Source organism: Rutidosis leptorrhynchoides, chromosome 8, assembly GCF_046630445.1.
Source record: "Rutidosis leptorrhynchoides isolate AG116_Rl617_1_P2 chromosome 8, CSIRO_AGI_Rlap_v1, whole genome shotgun sequence".
NCBI lineage: Eukaryota > Viridiplantae > Streptophyta > Magnoliopsida > Asterales > Asteraceae > Rutidosis > Rutidosis leptorrhynchoides.
The window spans coordinates 324,061,496-324,086,539 of record NC_092340.1 but is presented as its reverse complement, the minus strand read 5'-3'; the positions used below and the strand labels follow the sequence as shown (position 1 = coordinate 324,086,539).

General features: G+C 34.9%; 1 protein-coding gene across 1 annotated transcript; it reads left to right on the top strand.

Moving 5' to 3' along the window:
• The first annotated feature begins 23,475 nt into the window (after nucleotides 1–23,475).
• LOC139864475 (putative cysteine-rich receptor-like protein kinase 9) lies at nucleotides 23,476–24,417 on the top strand. Its single transcript, XM_071853060.1, has one exon. It carries the CDS (start codon nucleotides 23,476–23,478, stop codon nucleotides 24,415–24,417), a length of 942 nt encoding a protein of 313 aa, XP_071709161.1.
• Nucleotides 24,418–25,044: the final 627 nt, after the last annotated feature.

Genomic DNA, 25,044 nt, shown 5'->3' with positions numbered 1-25,044 from the left:
CCCCAAGCAAGAAATCAGAGTGTATGCATGCATGCTTGACTCCAAGCAAGTATGAGTGTACGCGGAAGCATGTATCAAATAGCCAAGTATGAACCTGAGAAACATATAGAAAACTGTCAACGAAAAACGTTGGTGAAATCATAGGTGTTTGTAATAAACGTTGTTTTTGAACCACAAGATTTAGTATTCCCATAACGTTGATTATCAAAATCGTTTGCATTCCAAAAGTATTGTTCGCGAGCACCCAATTATCAAGACTTAACATTTCCTTTCATAGAACCCCATCACAATAGTGTTAAAACATACACTGTTTCTCGAAAATATATTTCATCCGTAGACGGTAGCGAACCGTCCGAAATGAGGGTTTGTCAAACCCGTATGGCCACACAATATAAGTTATCGCTTACACCCTGCAAGTGTAACTAATGATAATCGAATTGAGGATTTTTGTTCTAACTCGCTGTGGAATGTTTGTTTTCCTCGTACTTGTGTTCAAAGTATAAAAGTAAGTAGTACAAAATGTAACAAAGTATATGTCTCTCAGCCCACAATTTAAAAGTATAAAAAGTTGTTGAAAAGGTGGGACTATGATCTCACCTCGAGTGCACGAGTATAAAAGTACTTCACAAAGTAAATGTGTGCATGATAGTTGCTTAGCCTTGACCTAAACAAATAAGTTGTATCAATTAACCGATTACGACACAGGGTTGGGTGAAATGTGTTCAATTAGTCCTATGGCTCGTTACGACTCGATTAAGTAGCATGTGAATCAAATTATCACGTTTCATACAAGATACAAGTATAGAAGCGAGTTAGAAAGATTGTATAAGTATTCGGTTAAGTTTGGCTAAAAGTCAAACTTGGTCGGGTCAAAGTCAACGAAAAAGTCAACACGTTCGGGTCGGGTCCCGAACTATTTTTCTGAGGTTTTTAATCATATATAAGCATGTTGGTCAAGTTTCATGTTAATCGGAGGTGCGTAGCATAGTTAGAATTAAACGAAAAATGACAATTTTGGACAGCCCCTGATAGTTCATCTGGACGGCGTCCAAAATTGCTGGACGGCGTCCAGTATTGAAGGCCTGGACGGCGTCCAAAAGGCTGGACGGCGTCCAAGTCTGAAGGTCTGGACGGCGTCCAAGAATCTGGACGGCGTCCAGATCTGTATCCAGGCCCTGTTTTACTGCAACAAAGAAATGCACGAACCAAAACTCAAACAATCCCAATTTATGACCCGCAAATAATTAAAACATGTATCCTATATTGTAACGACCCTGGTTTTTCCAACATTATTTTATTAGTAATTATTATTATTAATACGTGTGATTAAACGAATGTATGTTATTACATTTACTTGTTGCCATGATTAACCGTACTTGATTCTTTAATGCCCGAAACGTCTTTGTGACACCCGGAACTTACACGAATAATAATTTCAAGTATTATTTACATTCATGATTAATTTTATTAATCATTTTAATTAACTATGGTGATTAGTTAGTTACTTGGGCTTTAGTTGGAATAATTTGTAAATTACTTGAACTTGGGCTTGTTAAATGTTATGGACTCATGGTTATGGACTTATAGGCCCACTCTACCTCCCTTAATGGACTACTAGGAGCCCATATTATGCTAATGGCTAATTAATAATAAACATGGAATAAATAAATTAAGTGGAAGACAATTTCTTACAAGCATACTAGCAATATTCCCTCATGCTCTTAGCTTTTCCCATTCCACACAAACACCACACTTCAATGCAAGAATAATGCATGTTGACCACTCCATGGATGGCCTAAAAACCGTCCACCATGGGGGTCTTGGAGGGTGGGATTGTTTTTTAAATTTTGACTACATATTCTCTAGTATTATCTCACTTATACTTACACATACTTGCACACTTTCAATTGATCTCATTTTTCTCTCTACTTGGTAAGTAACAAGGCTTATTTACTCTTCTTTTTCTTCATCTAAAACAGCCCCCAACAATCATCTTCATCATCATTTCTTTTGTTGTTAAATTGTTACTTAATCTTGTTATAGCTTACTTACTTGTAGTTGTTTTAATTACTAGTTTCTTGTTGTTACATACTAATTACTAAGGAGCAAACTTTCTAGTTTGATTCTTCATTTATCTTGTGCTAACAAGAACATGCAAGAACAAAACTCTCTAGTTATGTTCTACCTCTATTGTTATAAAACATTGTAAGTTCGTGGTTGTAAAAAAAAATCATACATGCATTCATGTTAGTAAACTTGAAGTTTACTTTCTAAAGATCAAGACCTAGGCTTGAATCTTTAAAAGTATGAAACTCATGAACTTGTTACTTGTTTATTTAGTTTATCACTTTCATTCTTGCACTCAAATTACACTTTACTAGTTGATAATCAAAGTTTTGTAACCTATGGTTTCACTAAAGTAAAGATTCAAGGGATGGTAATTATGATTTAACTTAATGACTTTACTTAGACTTTCACTTGGGTTATGATGGTCAAGACTTGGTTAAAATGATGTAAACACATCCATGAGTTGTACACTTGAAGCCATATGCATCAAGGATGAGAACCATGATGAACATCAAGCACCAAAACCACCGGAACTCCCTTAAACTTACTGTTCTGTCCAAACTTTCTGATCAGCTGAACCCGTAACAGACCAGTAGGTCTGGGCTGATCTAACCTTGATTTTTGGATAGTACTTTTCGAGTAGATAACTTTTCATATAAGACTCGTCTTCATACGAGTTACGGTTTAGAGTCTATGGCCCTCCGAGCGTCACTAAGTCCATTTACTTTTCTAGTTTTCTGTTTCTGTTTTCTGTTTACTGTTTTCTGAGTCAGACCTAAACACCTGGGCTACTGTAACTGTGATATTCAGTTAGCTCTGTTCGATTAGATAATTTTTTGTTTAGGACTCGTCTTAATACGAGTTACGGTTTAGGATTTATGGCCCTCCGATCGTCACTAGGTCCTCTAACGTTGTGCAGAAAATTCTGACCTACTCGCACTTAAACCGTCACCACGGTCAAACTAAGACGAGTTTGCTTCTGAGATTTTTACCACACTTAAGGGACTCATATACGGAGCCATGGCCACTGGTCTCACCTTATTTCAGTAGGTATAGAGACCGTGGTGACTGACCGAAGTCAGCCTTCGTTTTAAAACTTCCTTTATGAACAAAACATACTTATACCTTTCGTTTGATGATGTTTGATGATGACCCTTATGACCTTATTTACATACTTATAAAACTTTTAAGACAAGCTACTGACTTAGTACTATTTGACTTAGGTTGAGGACTTTTGGACCGATTACTTGCACACTTTCCCGACTCTACATTACTACTATTTTACCGCTACTTATCATTGTGAGTTATAGCTTTCCCTTTTTACTTTAACTTATTTTGGGAACTGAGAATACATGCGCATTTTATGTTTTACATAATAGGCACGAGTACTTAAACTTTATATATGTGTGGGTTATATAACGGCAGAAACATTCCCTTTAGCTCGGTAACGTTTAGTCATTGGTTTTTGAACCGTGAACGCGAATCTTAGATATGGATCCATAGGGTGTGACATCCCCACTCGGGCTAGTCGCGCTAGCATTTAACGAGTGTTTAATACTTCGAGGTTATACGCACTTGCCAAGTGCACTTTCAGGGGGTACATAAACGTTAAGTTAGTTACCGGGTGCCCGCGGTTAAGCATATACTTTTACATACTTTTGAAACGCTCGTTGTAGCACCGAAATCTCGTGGCCTACTTACATTACTGTTATACTTAAACTATAGCTCACCAACCTTTGTGTTGACCTTTTTAAGCGTGTATTTCTCAGGTGCTTGAAGTCGCTTCCGCTATCATACTAGTCGTGCTGTAGAACCCGCTGCTTAGAGTTGTTATCGCATGACTACTTATCTTGCATTCAAACTTATATACTTTTGGAACTATGTTATGTAACGACCTTTATGGTCACGTACACTTATTTAATGCTTCTACTTAGTGAAGCTTACTTTTGGATTGTAAAACATTCGACGTTTGTTATGACGTCACTTTTATTAATGAATGCAAACTCTGTTTTGAAAAAGCATATAGTACTTAACCTTGTAATGATCCTGTTGATGATGGTCCGTACGTGATGATTTAGTACGGGGCGTCACATATATCATCGGGAAGGTATTTTGACAAAGGATACAACTAACCACATATCATCAATTGAGTTTATCATTTACAACAACAAAAACCTTGTCAAGAGATCGTTAAATGTTCATAATCAAAGTCTCAAGTTCACAAAATGCATTTCATGATTCGGGAATCCAATTTATACATATGATATGCCGTTTTGAAGGTAACGAAACATACAATACAACTAAACACTTACTAACAATGTTTCATGGCATTCAAATCATCAAAAGTCCATTTTAAGAGCTATCAAACCCTAGCCAAGAATCACAAAATCAATAATCATGTTAGTGATGTTTTTCCAAATCAACCTACACACCAAATTGAAGCTAGTGATACTAGTAACACAATTAAAACATGAACTTTAACAATTTAACAACATTAACTCATCCAAAATCAAAGATTAAGCACACCCATTTCAATTGTTCGTACTAGTTACTCAAAACAACAAATCGAGCAAGTAAATCATGTATTCATGCTAGACACGAGCCATAGACACTAACTAACACCATTTCAAATCAAAAACACGAATTTAGAGAAATCTAGAGTTTTAGAAATGTTACCCAAACGAGATGAAGTTGGTATCAAATTGTAGAGGATGAAGAGAGGATTCCAAATACGTAATTTGTTTTGATGTTGGCCTCCTAGATCGAATTTAGATGATGAATGATTGAATTGGGTAAATGTGTGTGTGTTCTTGCTAGAGAGAAAGAGAGAGAGATGGAGATAATTGAATGGTGGTGATTGGGGTGGACTAGTTGACCTAGTCAACTAGTTTGCCCCGTGTCAATTTTAGTCCCTCGAGTTTAGAAGCGGGTGCGGGATTTTACCGAACGAATATTGTGAAAACGCTCGAGTAAACGAGTGATGTTATAATTAAATAACGGAAATATTATGAACGTTAGTCAACGGAAACTACGAATTTAGATAACGGAAGATATTATCTAAAAAAAGACGGTCGTTAAAATAATTTAACGGAAAAATGCGGGATGTTACATCATTGATCCCTTTTTAATTGCTTTTGCAATATATATTTTTGGGCTGAGAATACGTGCACTTTATTTTAAACGCAATGGATACAAGTACATACTAAATTCTACACTGAGTTTGAACCGAAAATCTCTTAGCTTTGGTAACTGTTAACTGCCAGTTATAAGAACTGGTGGGCGCGAGTAGTAGTATATGGATCCATAGGGCTTGACATCCCCGTTCGAGCTAGAGCGCTAGCCTTTTAACGAACGTATGCTATTTGAGAAGCGTACACGTTGGTTTGCGTGTATTATTAAGATGATTATACAAAGGGTACAAATTATATATACGTTAAGTTTAGTTACCAGGGTGCTCAATCTTGTAGAATATTTTGATAAACATTTCTGGATGAAACAACTGAAATCTTGTGATCCACCTTTATGTACAGATTATACAAAACATTAAAACTATGAACTCACCAACCTTTGTGTTGACACTTGTTAGCATTTATTCTCAGGTTCCTAGAAGTCTTCCGCTGTTTGCTTATATGTTAGACAAACTATGTGCATGGAGTCTTACATGGCATGTTTATCAAGGAAACGTTGCATTCACCAAATCATCACCATGTATCTTATTTTGACTGCATTGTCAATGGAAGTACTATTGTAAACTATTATTTACGGTGATTGTCTATATGTAGAAATCATCAAATGTCGAAAACCTTTGATTTAAATATTCATTTATGGTGTGCCTTTTCAAAAGAATGCAATGTTTACAAAACGTATCATATAGAGGTCAAATACCTCGCAATGAAATCGATGAATGACGTGTTCGTCCATATGGATTTGGAGCGATCGTCACAGTGCCCTTTTTGATTGTAACCCCAACAAGTAACTTCACTTCTATCTTTCGATGAATTCCTCTTCTTAGACTTCTTCCTACCCTTCTTCTCACAGCGTTCAAATTTCCTATCCCGGTTGTCGGTACTTAACAAAGAACCGGACGTTGATTCTCCCGAGTTTCTCCTACGAGTATCTTCACCAAGAATCAAATCCCTTATAGCTTTAAACGCTAGCTTAGTAGTTCCCGTAGAGCTACTAACCGCGGGTAACCGTACCCGACCAACTTTCCGGTAATGATGAGAGCAAGATAAGTGCTTTTAGTTCATCATCAAACTTAATCTCTACCGATTCAAGCCTTGAAACGATATTATTAAATTCATTGATATGATCCGTTGCACTCGTACTTTCCTTCATCTTAGTATTGAACAATTGACGCATGAGAAATACCTTATTTGCAGCTGTAGGTTTCTCATACATGTTAGAGAGTGCTTTCAAGCAAGCAAACGTCGTCTTCATTCACAACGTTGTATGCAACGTTCTTAGCAAGCGAAAGACGAATAGCACCCAAAGCTTGACGATCCAAAAGCGTCCAATCGGCATCGTCCATGCTTTCGGGCTTGGTCTCTAACAAGGGTTGGTGTAGCTTCTTTTGATACAAGTAATCTTCAATTTACACCTTCCAAAAGCCAAAGTCTCTCCCATCGAATCAGTCGATTCTAAACTTCCCATCTTCCGCCATCGTTCCCTTAACGAAACCTTGTGCTCTAGATACCAGTTGTTAGGATATTAGGACCCAAAAAATGCTAGTAATTCTACAAGACTACTAGCCGAGTAGTGATACTATCAAGATCACTCAACCCACTTAATGAACGAAAGATAATATGCAAGAACAATAAAGAACGACACAAGATATAACGTGGTTATATGCAATCGTTGTGATTGCTTTAGTCCACGGACCAACTAGAGAGTGTTTATTTACTGAATATTTGTATGTGGTGTGTTACAATGAGATACAAAGAGCTCCATTTATAGGAGAAACAAGAACACTAATAAAGATTAGTTAGGAATCTTCACATGGCCAAGTAATCATCAAGTTTGCCAACTAGCTTGCTTTTACACCCTTGAATTAGCATGATCACAGCCTTAATACAAGGTGTAAAGTACCCACTTTGCACCTAAAGCAAAAGGTTAGACAATAAAATCCGGAACCCATTTGATCAACTTGAAAAACTTGCTGATTCCAGGTCGATGCGCCGCATCACCTTGCTTTGCTGTGACAGATTGGTTTCCACGACTGCAGGCTCAAGTCCAGCTCTCGATGCGCTGCATCGTGTGGAGGATGCGCCGCATCCCTCCTCTTTGATGCGTCATATCCTTCGAAAACGCCGCATCTAAAACCTTCGGCATAAATCACTCCATGAATGCGCTGCATCTGTCAAGTGATGCGCCGCATCATTGCTCAGATCCATATTTCTTGTTTGTTTAACGTCTCCATACTCCAACATCTGGCGCAACGCAAGGGTGAATACACTAGTTACTACTAAAATCATGATCATCATTCATCATCATGTACAAAAGGAAGCAACAAAACACATTAATTAAAGAGATAAAACAAAGGCTATGTATAAAATTGAAGAAAGCAACAACATTACAAAAGACATGAATTAAGGGAATTAAAGTGGTATAGTAAGACCTTCGAAATGGGTAGGAATGAAACAGAAGAAAAACAAAGAAATCACAAATATAGATGGATATTAATGGTAGAGCTGAGTCGCGTAACAAATAGACACGCAGTTGGTTCCTAGTGAGAAGGAAAAACGTGGCACCCAGCTAACAATTTGTTTCAGTGAGAAGGAAAGGCATCAGGCTAACAATTCATATATATTATGCTAACCAATAGAAATAATACGTGCGGCAGGTGAATGGTAAAACAATATAAAAGATAAGGCTTTTCATGGATGGGTAGATTCGAACGTTGAACATTTCGGATGAATTAAAAAGACTTTCACCATGTTGTTGGGTGAAAGAAGACAAAAAGGAACACTAAATAAATCCCTATTCCGTCCCACGATTATTGTTTCATTTTGAGTTTTTAAGTGTTTCTTGAGAAACTTTGACTTTAAATATGTTGTTTTGTGCTGTATAATATTTGATAAAAGTTATACCAATAAAAAGATATTTTTAAACCGAATTCATTCATATAATTTTTATTAAATATTATAGAGGACAAATTAAAATATTTAAATTCAAAATTTAAAAAGAAAGATTTTGAAAAATTAAAAGGGACAGTTATTTTGGAAATGACGGAGTATTACTCTATTACGTACTACTAATAACACATTTGCTTGATAGTATTACTTCTCAAATACGGAGTATTTAATTTGAAAGATGTTCATAAGAAATCAAAAGTTCAACTATTAGGTGTTAGGCTTGAGTCATTAATGGAGAGCTTGAGTCATAAATATAAACACTTACTTCCGTCTTAAAAGAACGGTTATATTTTTACATCGAAAAAGAGAAATATTCAAATAATTCTAACTTTTAAGTTGAGATTCAAGGAACCAATCAGAGTGCGACATGTGACGTGACAATCACATGTGATTGAAAAAAGGAAAAAAAAAGTAAAAATTAAAAAAAAAAATTTCCAAAAATTTTTTTTTTTTGAAATTTTTTTTTTCAAAATAATTTTTTTTAATCACATGTGATTGGCTTTAACGTGTAGTAAATCGCATGCGATTCTGCATGCAAATCACATGTGATTGTAAAACCCAATCATATGTGATTCTACATGTCAAATCTAATCACATGTGATTTGATGTTAAAAAAAATCTTGAATTTTTTTTCTTTTTGTTTTTCAATCACATGTAATTGGATTTGACATGCAGAATCAAATGTGATTGGGTTTACAATCACATGTAATTGGATTTGACATGCTGAATTTTTAATTAAATTTTTTTTTCAAAAACAAAATATTTTCGGAAAATAAAAAAATTTAAAAAAAAACTTTTTGAATTTGTTTTTTTGTTTAATCACATGTGATTGTCGCTCTAAATGTCGCGCTCTAATTGGTCCATTGGATTTCAAGCAAATTATTGGATTTAAGAGATTACAACTCCATCGAAAAATATTTATTTTTCTCAACTTCAATTCTAAATATTATTTAAAAGACTGGGTTTTGGTAAAATATCGTCAAATATTACATAACATAAATAAAAATATTTAAAAGTAAAGTTAAAAAGAAAAAAGATTTATAAAAAAGTCTCTTGAAATTTAGAGATTGAAGGAGTATATTTGTTTCTTCTGTTTAAATAGATGCATGGAAAATTGGAAAGCTTGATTCATTAATATTGTTTGCATAGTCTATGTAGCATTTTTAAACCAGTATGGTATGTCGTTTTGTAACGTTCACGGGCATACAACTAGATGTTGGATGTACAACTGATGGGTTACTTTGCATATCTTTAAAAAAAAAAAAAAAAAAAATATATATATATATATATATATATATATATATATATATATATATATATATATATATATATATATATATATGTTATAATTTAGCAGTATAACTACCTTTAGTGGTCTGGTTCTTGACTGTAAGCTATTGATTATTAGAAGATAAAAGAGAGGGAGAGAGTATATTATAATTTTTGGTATATTTGATTTACATTCATCGATCCTTATTTATACTACTCAAATTCCACTGTACAATTCATTCATGAGATATCAAATAGGATTTGCTTTTTGACTTTATGTACAAATTTGTCGGCCACTTTTTATGTCTTATAACACTCCCCCTTGGACGACAATTTTATTTTGTTGGAGATCAACTATAAGTTACTGCCTCGTTAAAAACCTTGCTAAAGAAAACCCAGTGGGAAAAAACTTTAGCTAAGGGAAAAAGAGTGCAGCATAGAGTTGACTCCCCTTCAAGTAGACATTGCTTCAGTTGTTACATCTTTTGAACATGTCTCATGCCAATGTTATGAACGTGTGTTCTGAAAATAGCAGTTGGAAGTGCTTTCGTGAAAAGATCAGCAGAGTTTTTGCTGGACTGCACATATCTCATTTCAATCTGGTTGTCCTTAATGAGATTTTGAGTGTATGAGAAGAATCTAGGAGGTATGTGTTTTGTTCGGTCACTTTTGATATACCCTTCTTTCATCTGTGCTATGCAAGCTGCATTATCTTCATAGATAGTTGTTGGACTTTTATCGCGTTCCAGTCCATAAGAATCAGTAATGAATTGTGTCATTGATCTCAACCAAAAACATTCCCGAGTAGCTTCATGTAATGCAATCACTTCGGCATGATTTGATGATGTTGCAACAAGTGTTTGTTTTTGAGAACGCCATGATATTGCGGTACCTCCATTTAGGAATACATATCCATTTTGAGATTTAGCTTTATGTGGATCAGATAAATAACCTGCATCTGCATAACCAACCAAATCTTGTTTTGATTCGTTAGAATAAAATAATTCTAAATCAGTAGTTCCTCGAAGGTATCGAAATATGTGTTTGATCCCATTCCAGTGTCTTTTGGTAGGAGCTGAGCTGAACCTTGCCAACAAATTAACTGCAAAAGAAATGTCAGGTCTTGTACAATTTGTAAGATACATAAGAGCTCCAATTGCACTAAGATATGGTACTTCTGGTCCCAGGATATCTTCATGGTCTTCACAGGGACGAAATGGATCAGTGTCAACATTAAGTGATCTAACAACCATAGGAGTACTTAATGGTTTTGCCTTGTCCATATTAAAACGTTTTAAAATCTTTTCAGTATATGTTGTTTGATGTACAAGTAAACCATTAGGCATATGTTCAATTTGTAAACCAAGGCAATACTTGGTTTTTCCGAGATCTTTCATTTCAAATTCTTTCTTTAGAAGTTGAATGGCTTCATGGATCTCTTTATTTGTACCTATGATATTAAGATCATCAACATAAACAGCTATGATCACATATCCGGATGTTGTTTTCTTAATGAAAACACATGGGCAAATAAGATTATTAGTATACCCTTTGCTTATCAAGTAATCACTTAATCGTTTATACCACATGCGACCCGATTGTTTCAACCCATATAAAGACCTTTGTAACTTGATTGAGTACATTTCTTTGGGTTTTGCATTGGTTGCTTCTGATACCTTAAATCCTTCAGGTATCTTCATATATATATCACTATCAAGTGATCCATAAAGATAAGCAGTCACAACATCCATAAGATGCATTTCAAAATTTTTAGAAACTGCCAGGCTGATTAAGTATCTAAAAGTAATTGCATCCATAACAGGAGAATAAGTTTCCTCATAATCAATTCCTGGTCTTTGAGAAAAACCTTGAGCTACAAGTCTAGCTTTATACCTTGTAACTTCATTTTTCTCATTTCTTTTTCGCACAAAAACCCATCTATATCCCACAGGTTTCACATCTTTAGGTGTGAGAATGATAGATCCGAAAACTTTTCTTTTATTAAGCGATTCAAATTCGGCTCGTATTGCTCCTTTCTAATGATCCCAATCATGTCTATTTTGACATTCCATGACAGATTTTGGTTCTGGATCATCATCATCATTCATGATGTCATATGCAACATTATATGAAAATATCTCATCAAGATTTTTCATTTCATTTCGGTTCCATAATATTTTTGAATGTGCATAATTGATTGAAAATTCCGTATTGACATCATCAATCTCCTCTGCAGAAGGAGTATTGATTTGTAGTTCTTCTTGAACACTTTCTTTTACCTTATTATCAGCTGATTTTCTTTTTCGAGGATTTTTATCTTTGGAACCAATTGGTCTCCCACGTTTTTGGCGTGGCAAAGACTCAAGAATGACATTATTGCCAGTTTTTGGAATTTCAATTCAAGCTGGAGCATTTTCTGCTGGTATATATGATTTAGTCACTCTTTTTGTATCTGTAAATGCATCCGGCAATTTATTCGCAAGTTCTTGCATATGCATTATTTTTTGAACTTCGGTCTCGCATTCTTTTGTGCGAGGATCAAGATACATTAATTGAGGTTCACACCATGAAACATCATTTTCTTTATTTTTTATTTCTCCCCCTAATCTAGGGAATAATGTTTCATTAAAGTGACAATCAGCAAAACGTGCTGTAAAAACATCACCCGTCATGGGTTCAATATATCTTATTATTGAAGATGTTTCATATCCAACATATATTCCCATCCTTCTTTGAGGACCCATTTTAGTGCGTTGTGGTGGTGCGATAGGGACATAAACCGCACAACCAAATGTTCTAAGGTGGGAAATATTTGGCTGATGGCCAAAATCAAGTTGCAAGGGAGAATATGTATGACTTGCACTTGGTCTAATGCGAATCAATGATGCAGCATGAAAAATTGCATGGCCCCATACAGATACTGGGAGTTTTGTTCGCATTATCAATGGTCTTGCTATTAGCTGCAATCGTTTAATTAATGATTCAGCTAAACCATTTTGTGTATGCACATGGGCAACGGGATGTTCAACAATAATCCCAATAGACATGCAAACGTTATTAAATGCTTGAGACGTAAACTCACCGGCATTATCTAGTCTCACCCTTTTAATAGTATAATCAGGGAAATGTGCTCTCAATTTAATAATTTGAGCAAGAAATTTTGCAAATGCCATATTTTGACTTGATAATAGACAAACATGAGACCATCTACTAGATGCGTCTATTAGAACCATAAAATATCTAAATGGTCCACATGGTGGATGAATTGGTCCACATATATCACCTTGAATTCTTTCAAGAAACATTGGTGATTCTTTTTCAACCTTAAGAGGTGATGGTCTTATTATCAACTTTCCAAGTGAGCATGATGTACATGGGATAAGTGCATCATGAGGGATCCTTTGATCCGCCAATGGATGTCCATGTGTATTTTGTATTATTCGTTTCATCATTGTTGATCCTGGGTGGCCTAATCTCTCATGCCACAAACTGATCATTACAGGATCACATGATTTTTCTTTAACTACCACATTTACTTCAGGTACATTTATATGTGTATAATGTAAACCAGAATGAAGTCTTGGTAGTTTTTCAATTACACGATTCTTATCAGTGATACTTAAATATTTTTCATTTTCTGTTGTCACTGACTGATAATCATATCCATTTTGATATATGTCAGAGAAACTTAACAAATTTCTCTTTGACATGGGAGAAAATAAGGCATTATTTATCATAAAATTTGTACCATTTGGTAACATGAATTTTGCCTTTCCCATTCCTTTTATTAAGTCCACAGGACCTGATATAGTATGTATAGTTCCTTCCGTTGCTTTCAAGTCTGTGAAATATTTTTTAGATTTGAGTATGGTGTGAGTAGCACCACTGTCTGCAATACAAATATCTTCACCATTTGACTGATTTCTTACTCCGACAATATACATCGTGAACTTCAAAAAAAAAAAAATATGAGAAACAAATAATGAGTACATAATTCATCAATATATTACATTCAAAACATGTTACAAACGATAGCACATAATAAGGAAATATGTAGTAAACTAGATATGATGTAGATTGAAAATCTACAACCATTTATTTAACGAGAACATATAATAGGATATCTATATATATAGATATTAGAAATTTATTCATTAAAGTAGTCACAAGTTGGTTCAGTGATTTTTGTATCAAGGTCATCCACAAGATTTGCTTCTTTTCCTTTTCCCTTTAGGGATTCTTGATACCGATTAACAGAATGTTGATTTGTTCGGCAATTTTTAGACCAGTGGCCAATTTTACCACATCGGTAACAAGAATCTTCAACATTCTTTGAAGAGCCTTCTTCAACATTGTGATTTGTGGGATTGTATGGTGTTTGGATTTTATAATTTTGTGAATTATTATTTCTTTGTCCACGACCACGACCATTACTATAAGGGTGATTTCGAACATAATTATGACTTTTATTATTGTTATGGTAATTTCCATGATGATGGTTTTGGCCAATATGGCTACGACCTTGTCCACGCTCTCGTCCATGTGCATTTCTTCTTTTATTATTATTATTGTTAATAACATTAGCTTCAGGAAATGCTAGCGCACCGGTAGGACGAGATTCTTGATTTTTCATCAGTAATTCTTTATTAACTTCTGCAACTAAGAGATAAGTTTGAAGTTTGGAAAAAGTTTTATAATTCTGCAATCTTAAATTTTCTTGCACAGTTATGTTTGCAGAATGCATTGTGGAGAAAGTTTTCTCCATCATATCAGCATCACTTATTTCTTGACCACAGAATTGAAGCTTTGAACGGATCTTGAACATGGCCGAGCTGTATTCACTTACCCTTTTGAAATCTTGGAACCTTAGATTTCTCCATTCTTCCCTCGCAGCTGGGAGTAATATTTCTTTTTGATTATCGAATCTACTCTTGATACTTTCCCATAAAACATGTGGATCTTTGATAGTGAGAAACATATGTTTTAAGGTTGTAACATCCCGCCTTTTTCCGTTAAATTTATTTTTAACACCGTCTTTTTTTAAATAATACCTTTCGTTATTTAAATTCGTAGTTTCCGTTGACTAACGTTCATAATAATTCCGTCATTTAATTATAACATCACTCGTTTACTCGAGCGTTTTTAAAATATTCGTTTGGTTAATTCCCGCACCCGCTTTGAAACTTGAGGGACTAATCTTGACACTTGGCCAAATTTTGGTAACTAGTCACCACCACCTCCCACCATCTCATCCATTCATTTCTCACTTCATCTTCTCCCTCTTTTTCTCTCTTCCATTTTAGAACTCAAACACCCATCTTTATAAAATCATCATCTAAATCCGGATCAAGAAGGAAACATCAAAACAAATTACATTTTCGTGATCCTCTCTTCATCCTCTACATTTTGGTACCAATTTCATCAAGTTTGGGTAACATTTCTAAAACTCTAGATTTTCTCTAAATTCGTGTTTTTATACTTGAAATGGTGTTAGTTAGTGTCTATGGCTCGTGTGTAACATGAATATATATTTTGTTTGCTCGATTTGTTGTTTTAAGTAACTAGTTTGAACATTTGAAATGGGTTTGCTTAATCTTGCATTTTGGAAGATTAAATGTTGTTTGATTGTTAAAGTTCATGTTTTAATTGTGTTACTAGTATCACTAGCTTCGTTTTGATGCGTAGGTTGATTAAGAAAACTTCAAACACATGATTATTGATTTTTGTGAATTTTGGTTAGGGTTTGATAGACTTTGAAATGAACTTTTGATGCGTTGAATGCTTGTTAATGTTGTTAGTAAGTGTTTAGATGCATTGTATGCTTAATTACCTTCGAAACGGCATATCGTATGTGTAAATTGGATTCCCGAATCATAAAATACGTTTTACGAACATGAAACTTTGAAAATAAACTTTTCTTGATCAATTGACAAGTTTTCGGTTATTGTAATTGATGTTTTTTCTTGTGAAAGGTAGTTAATTGTATTCCTTGTCAAAAGAGCTTTCCAATGATATAAGATGCGTATTCTAAGTGTTTACGGTTTGCGTTTTGTGCTAAATTGAATTTTGGATCAAGACTTGAACTTTTGAAACTGACCAGGTACCAGGCCATGCCTAATGTCGCGGCGCGACACCTCTGGCCGCGGCGCGGCAATAGCCGTGTTTGGGTTCTGACCTACTTTGTCAAATTTCGAAAAATGTTTGCTATGCTACGCACCTCTGATTCACATGTAACTTGTTCTAACATGCTTATATATGAATAAAAACCTCAGAAAAATAGTTCGGGACCCGACCCGACCCCGTTGACTTTTTCGTTGACTTTGACCAAGTTTGACTTTTAGTCAAACTTAACAAAACACTTATACAATCGTTCTAATCTTATTTTATACTTGATTCTTGCATGAAACTTGACAACGTGATTCACATGCTATATAATCGAGTCGTAATGAACCATAGGACTAATTGAACATATTTCGCCCGACCTTGTGTCGTAACCGGTTAATTGATACAACTTACTTGTTTAGGTCAAGGCTAAGCAACATTCATTCACACTTTTACTTTGTGAAGTACATTTATACTCGTGCACTCGAGGTGAGATCATAGTCCCATCTTTCAACAACTTTTATACTTTTAAATCATGGGATGAGAAACATATACGGTTTTATACTACATACTTTTACACTTTGAACACAAGTACGGAAACGAACATTCCACGTGCGGGTTTGAACAAAAAGCCTCAATTCAATTATCATTAGTTACACTTGCAGGGTGTAAACGAGAACTTATATTATGTGATCACATGGGCTTGACGAGCCTCATTCGGACGGTTCGCTACCGTTAGCGGATGAAATATATTTTCGGGTCTAGTGTATGTTCTAACACTACGCAAAGGGTGCAAAACAGTTAAGTTTGATAATTGGGTGCCCGGGATACAAATAACAACTTTTGGAATGCAAATGATTTTGATAATCATCTTATATTAAATCTTGTGGTTCAAATACAACGTTTACTAAAACACCTATGATTTCACCAACGTTTTTCGTTGACAGTTTTCTATATGTTTCTCAGGTTCATACTTGGGTATTTGATACATGCTTCCGCGTACACTCATACTTGCTTGGAGTTAAGCATACATGCATACACTCTGATTTCTTGCTTGGGGTCAAGCATACATACATACATACATACGCTAGTGATAGCACCTTTGGATTCAAACATATCGTTTACATACTTACGCTATTTATAGCAACCGTGATTTTAAACTAATTATGTCGCAAGTTATCTCATTTATAATTTATACTTTTGCAAACTTGAAATTGTTGTCGAACGGTTTTGTAAACTAAACTTTGCAAGCATGATACGTTTCAAAAGGACGCGACATAATTTTGGTCAAACGAGTCTCATATAGGGACTACGACCACGTAACGGGACCTAAGTTAGCGGCGCCGTCAATGACGATTTTGTCGGGTCGCTACAGATGGTATCAGAGCGTTGGTTATAGGGATCTAGGATGTGCATTAGTGTGTCTGACAGAGTTGTTAGGACACATTAGTGAATCTAGACTACAACGGGATAGTTAATCATTGCATCCTGACTTGCATTTGCTATAGATAGCACTTACTTGACTATTTGTGCATATATACTTGAATCTTTCTTAGGTGAACTCCATAATGGTACCAAACTTTCATCATACGAATCCGTATTCTGCCACTTCCTGGTAACACACGTAAATTCGAGATTCATGCGCGTAAGGATGACAACGACTTCATTGGTCACACTTGTCCGGGAACCCTGTCTCCCAGATTATGATTCGCCACCGTTTCAACTTACTATCGGTGTCACACCGGTGTTCCTTACTATCTACCACTTCTTGTTACTACCATCACTACTCTAGGTGAGTATCGTCATCGCTAATTATCACTACGGTTGCGTACTTTTTGTTATCATGATTCGTTACTCTTTTCGTGCCTAAGGGCATTATCGCTTGACTTGAACCACAATGACGTGAACAATCATTTATACACTTCCCTCGGGGAACGCTTCTTTATAGTTGCACTAATTCTTTCGATTCAATACGAGTCACGTTAGAGACGTCGTTACACTTTGTTTATTTTAAACTTCACGATTACACGAACTTGAATCTATAGAGTGATGTGGGAATGGAGGTATGAGTTAGCGTAATATAACGACACTCGATCAACGTGGTTATATTACGGTAAGTCATACCAAAGTTCTAATGACACATGATGGTGGTTGGACTCGATCAACCTAATCACCACCATGTGCCATGTACATGACTTTATTTTTCTTGTTTGAACATCCGAAAACTCCGAGAATACTGATAACAACCATACCCGGGACACATCTTTGATTATTGTCGAACCATATTGATGCTTCCGAAGGAATGACAAATTCTTTCGACTTCAAACATATGTTACACGTGTGTACTATCTCGTTTTCTTATAGTTTTTATAGACGAACTACAAAATGCTTGGTATGCTCACATCGAGGCGAAAACTTCTCTCGCCTTACACTCGTACTTCCGTTTAAGGAAATATTTTATCTAAATTCTCAATGGAGAGAGAGACTCTTCACACTATACTAGTATTCGCCTCGAGGGTGAATAGTCCTATCGAACATTTTCGGAAACCGATAAATCTTCCGCGGCGCGAAATTCTTGAGAAACAGAAACTTGTTCCAACAAACGTTTTCACGTCCTAACAAACTCTTTCAAATATACCTTAAAGAGATGTACCTCGTTTCGGATCGAGATCCTCGTTTCACTTCTAGATTTTGGAGTGCCTCACAAAAAGTCTCGGGACCACGTTTAGACATGAGTACCGCACATCAACCACAACCCGACGGATCGAGCAAACATACGATTCAAACCTTGGAAACCGTAATACGAATTTGTGTTATCAACTTCAAATTTACTTGAGAAAAGTTTTTGCCTTTAACCAAATTCTCTTACAACGATGGTTATCATTCAAGTCTTAACGTCACACTTTCGAGGACCCGTATAGCCGTAATTGTCGTTTTCTTAAATTGTTGAACCGAAGTAGGTGACAAGCGAACCACCGGACCCGAAATCATTCATGAAACAACCGGAAAATTTTTCAATTCCAAGAAAGGCTCAAGGCGGATCGTAGTCGCCAAAAGAACTATGCCGATGTTAGACGTGAACCTCTCGAATTCCAAGTGGGTAACCGCGTAACGTTAAAGTCGCACCTTGAAAAGGTGTAATCCGTTTCGGGAAACGTAGATAGCTAAATCCGCGATATTTTTAGTCCTTTTAAAATCCTGGGGCGTTTTGGACCCGTTACTAGCCATTTAGATTTTTCAACTCATTCGAGTCTCCGTTCATCCTAAATTCTACGTATCAAACTTAAAGGCGTGTCTTGCGAAACAAGAACTTGTTATCCTCTTCGATGAACTTACTATCAACGATAAACTCCACCTCATAGGAGGACCGATTGAAACTATAAATCGTGAAACCAAACTTTAAACCAACGTAAAAACCCCGACTGTCAAAGTTCGTTGAAATGCCCAAGGAAGTACCTTCACTTATTCGTAGAATTGGCAACACAAGATCTCGAGGAAGAAACAACGACTACTACTTCCAACTAAATTTCGGGACGAAATTTCTTTTAAGGTGTAGGTAATGTAACATCCCGCCTTTTTCCGTTAAATTTATTTTTAACACCGTCTTTTTTTAAATAATACCTTTCGTTATTTAAATTCGTAGTTTCCGTTGACTAACGTTCATAATAATTCCGTCATTTAATTATAACATCACTCGTTTACTCGAGCGTTTTTAAAATATTCGTTTGGTTAATTCCCGCACCCGCTTTGAAACTTGAGGGACTAATCTTGACACTTGGCCAAATTTTGGTAACTAGTCACCACCACCTCCCACCATCTCATCCATTCATTTCTCACTTCATCTTCTCCCTCTTTTTCTCTCTTCCATTTTAGAACTCAAACACCCATCTTTATAAAATCATCATCTAAATCCGGATCAAGAAGGAAACATCAAAACAAATTACATTTTCGTGATCCTCTCTTCATCCTCTACATTTTGGTACCAATTTCATCAAGTTTGGGTAACATTTCTAAAACTCTAGATTTTCTCTAAATTCGTGTTTTTATACTTGAAATGGTGTTAGTTAGTGTCTATGGCTCGTGTGTAACATGAATATATATTTTGTTTGCTCGATTTGTTGTTTTAAGTAACTAGTTTGAACATTTGAAATGGGTTTGCTTAATCTTGCATTTTGGAAGATTAAATGTTGTTTGATTGTTAAAGTTCATGTTTTAATTGTGTTACTAGTATCACTAGCTTCGTTTTGATGCGTAGGTTGATTAAGAAAACTTCAAACACATGATTATTGATTTTTGTGAATTTTGGTTAGGGTTTGATAGACTTTGAAATGAACTTTTGATGCGTTGAATGCTTGTTAATGTTGTTAGTAAGTGTTTAGATGCATTGTATGCTTAATTACCTTCGAAACGGCATATCGTATGTGTAAATTGGATTCCCGAATCATAAAATACGTTTTACGAACTTGAAACTTTGAAAATAAACCTTTCTTGATCAATTGACGAGTTTTCGGTTATTGTAATTGATGTTTTTGCTTGTGAAAGGTAGTTAATTGTATTCCTTGTCAAAAGAGCTTTCCAATGATATAAGATGCGTATTCTAAGTGTTTACGGTTTGCGTTTTGTGCTAAATTGAATTTTGGATCAAGACTTGAACTTTTGAAACTGACCAGGTACCAGGCCACGCCTAATGTTGCGGCGCGACACCTCTGGCCGCGGCGCGGCAATAGCCGTGTTTGGGTTCTGACCTACTTTGTCAAATTTCGAAAAATGTTTGCTATGCTACGCACCTCTGATTCACATGTAACTTGTTCTAACATGCTTATATATGAATAAAAACCTCAGAAAAATAGTTCGGGACCCGACCCTACCCCGTTGACTTTTTCGTTGACTTTGACCAAGTTTGACTTTTAGTCAAACTTAACAAAACACTTATACAATCGTTCTAATCTTATTTTATACTTGATTCTTGCATGAAACTTGACAACGTGATTCACATGCTATATAATCGAGTCGTAATGAGCCATAGGACTAATTGAACACATTTCGCCCGACCTTGTGTCGTAACCGGTTAATTGATACAACTTACTTGTTTAGGTCAAGGCTAAGCAACATTCATGCACACGTTTACTTTGTGAAGTACATTTATACTCGTGCACTCGAGGTGAGATCATAGTCCCATCTTTCAACAACTTTTATACTTTTAAATCATGGGATGAGAAACATATACGGTTTTATACTACATACTTTTACACTTTGAACACAAGTACGGAAACGAACATTCCACGTGCTGGTTTGAACAAAAAGCCTCAATTCAATTATCATTAGTTACACTTGCAGGGTGTAAACGAGAACTTATATTATGTGATCACATGGGCTTGACGAGCCTCATTCGGACGGTTCGCTACCGTTAGCGGATGAAATATATTTTCGGGTCTAGTGTATGTTCTAACACTACGCAAAGGGTGCAAAACAGTTAAGTTTGATAATTGGGTGCCCGGGATACAAATAACAACGTTTGGAAAGCAAATGATTTTGATAATCATCTTATATTAAATCTTGTGGTTCAAATACAACGTTTACTAAAACACCTATGATTTCACCAACGTTTTTCGTTGACAGTTTTCTATATGTTTCTCAGGTTCATACTTGGGTATTTGATACATGCTTCCGCGTACACTCATACTTGCTTGGAGTTAAGCATACATGCATACACTCTGATTTCTTGCTTGGGGTCAAGCATACATACATACATACGCTAGTGATAGCACCTTTGGATTCAAACATATCGTTTACATACTTACGCTATTTATAGCAACCGTGATTTTAAACTAATTATGTCGCAAGTTATCTCATTTATAATTTATACTTTTGCAAACTTGAAATTGTTGTCGAACGGTTTTGTAAACTAAACTTTGCAAGCATGATACGTTTCAAAAGGACGCGACATAATTTTGGTCAAACGAGTCTCATATAGGGACTACGACCACGTAACGGGACCTAAGTTAGCGGCGCCGTCAATGACGATTTTGTCGGGTCGCTACAAAGGTGGTATCAATATGTTTGCGAATAAAAGCAATTGATTTTAATTTATCTTGATCGGAACAAGTATTGTTTTCTTTTAAAGTTTCTAAGATACCCAATGATCCAAGATTTATTTCTACGTCCATAACCCATGATGTGTAGTTTGTTCCCGATACGTCTAAGGCATCAAACTCAAGCTTTGATAAGTTTGACATTTTCTATTTTCAGAAAGATGAACAACATAAATCATAATCATAATCAATTTTTTTTCATAGACAAATAACAACATGAAATTAGAATTAGTTTAGATTCATAAGTAGCAAACAAAGGAATAATGGTATGATTACAAATAATAAAATCATAAGGGAAGGATAAAATATAGGTTCATCTAGTGGTGTACAAGCAACAAGGATGATAGCTATTATGACCAATACAGTAGGAAAAATCATCCTTGAGTTAATCATCTTTTTTTAAAAAAAATTTGAGAGTAGTAATTTGAGAAAATGAAGATTGATTTGTGAAAATGTGAAAACGGGGATGTTTAATTTATATTTGAAAAATATAGTTGTTGTAACGTCGTCAGTTGACGTTAACAATCGTTATGTATATATGACCGTTGTAACGTCGTTAGTTGACGTTAACGAATAAAGTCACTATATCAAAACGCGTATGAGTAATATAAAGGACAAGATTTTTTTTTATATCATACGTAAAGAATAAAAAAAAAACAAAAGACAAAATCTTTCAAAAAGATACGGAGTATATATATGAGATCAAAGTTGATTTTGAAAATCTTATCTATTTAAAAAATCGTATTTTTCAAATACTTTAGGGGTATGTTATGTAACTTATAATTAATAATTTCTATCATGTCACTTTCATGTGAATAGTAAATTAATTAATTTCGTTTCATTTACTATTCAAATGAATAGTAAATGAATTAATTTCGATTTACTATTTTGTTACTTGAGTAATATATATACATCATATATATATTTTATTTGACGTCTCGGTGTATATGTGTGTGACCCCGAAGGCTTAAATAAAAATAAACATTAGTATGCATGAAATAAATAATGATTAATTGCATAAGTAATCATAAATGTTAGATAACATAAAGATAAATGTTAGTGAAGTTAATAAGAGTTAGATTACAGAAATATAATTCAGGCGGTATAACCGACCATATATAACATAAATATAAATGTTAGTGAACATAACTGTAAATGTTAGTATACATAAATAAATGTTAGATAACATAAATGTAAATGTTAGTATACATAAATAAATGTTAGATAACATAAATGTAAATGTTAGTATACATAAATAAATGTTAGATAACATAAATGTAAATTAGGCGACAGTGTCGACCATATATCATTTAGGTGGTATAACCGACCATATATTAGTTAGGTGGCAGGGCCAACCATATTTAGTATAAATGTTGAGATAATCGTGCTGATAACATGTTATAATTTAGCAGTATAACTACCTTTAGTGGTCTGGTTCTTGACTGTAGGCTATTGATTATTAGAAGATAAAAGAGAGGGAGAGAGTATATTATAATTTTTGGTATATTTGATTTACATTCATCGATCCTTATTTATACTACTCAAATTCCACTGTACAATTCATTCATGAGATATCAAATAGGATTTGCTTTTTGACTTTATGTACAAATTTGTCGGCCACTTTTTATGTCTTATAACAATATATATATATATATATATATATATATATATATATATATATATATATATATATATATATATATATAAATCACCATATATTGTCTATGTATAGTATTCACGAATTGAATGTATGAAAAGTATTATTAATCATCAACTATTCAACATGAAACTTCCAGAATTCCATAAAGTAAATGTTGATTCTTTATGGAGAACTAATTATCTGTGTCTCATTTGTTTTCACGTACTTAATCCTAGCTCAATCACAACTCTGTTTATATAACTGCTCTAAAGATACTCCTTATTCTGGAAACAAGTTGTATAAGCAAAGACTAGACACCTTGTCCTCCTTCCTCTTTCCTACTAACAACGGATATGGTTACTTCAACCTCATCATCGATGTTAGTGATTACGAGTATCTTTACTCGATTGCCCTTTGTAGAGGCGACGTGGAAAAGAACTTGTGTCAGCGTTGTGTGGATCATTCAATTGTTAAGTTGCCAAAATTTTGCCCAAATCAAAAGTCTGCAATAATAGTGTATGAGAGGTGTATGTTGACCTATTCAAACGAGACGGGATCAGGCACTATATATTTGTACGAAGGGAATGATACAAATTCAACAGATATGGGTCGGTTCACCATGGCTGTGCACGAGTTAATAGATGTGTTGATTTCTGGTGCAGCTGAGGGCAATCGATCTTTGAAATTCGCTAGTGGGAACATGACTGGGCCGAATCTCACTACAATATTTGGGCTTGTGCAGTGTGTTCCATCTATAGCAAACCGTGATTGCCATGAGTGCTTAAATAAAGCTTACAATGAGAGTAAATCGGCGTGTCATGGAAAAATTGGATGCATTGCTTTTCTTGCTGGGTGTAGTTTAAGGTACGAGACGTATCAGTTTTTCAAGGAGAGTACCTTAGTAGCTGGTCGAGCACCATTACCTTCACCAATACCATTACCGTCAGCATCACCATTACCATCACCGTCACCATCGCCATCACCATCACCGTCAACGTCACCGTCAATAGCACCGGCACCACCACAACCACCACCACCACAACCACCGGGTATGAAGTGTAATTTCTTTTTTAGAATTAGTTTTATAAAATGTTTTACTCTAATTTGTTTATGAGCATATATAAGAGGAAATTTGAATATGAACGAATCTCACAAAGCACGAGAATAAATCACCACCACAACAATCAGAAACCCTAATCTATGTTGATTGATAAAAAAGTTAAACAAAAAAAGACAATCACCAAACGATGATCTCCAGAAATCACTCAACACTTACAATTGATCTCACAAACAATAGTTCAAAAATAATCTTGAACTGAATCAAAACCAAACCATAACCAGAGAGCGTATGAACAATCGAGAGAGAATAATAACTGAATAATAATGAAAAGTTAAAATAAAAAGAAGAAAATAAATATATAAATTATCAAAAATTGCATCGAGGCCCGTCATGAATTTTAAGTCCGATTAGCACCCTTTGCGCCAAGGTTCCAGCTTTTAGACTTTGACCACCAAACCTGAAAAATGCTTAACCACTAATAAGGACCAGGAAAAGATTGATCAATTTAGAACATATTTCAATACCCTCCCTCAATCTTATCCTTGTAACAATTCATAACACCTAGTTTATTAGTCAAGAAATTATGTTGATCCTTAGGTAAACTTTTAGTAAATATATAAGCAATTTGATCTTTTGAATCAATTAACTGAGTTTGAATTAAACAAGAAATACATTTTTCTC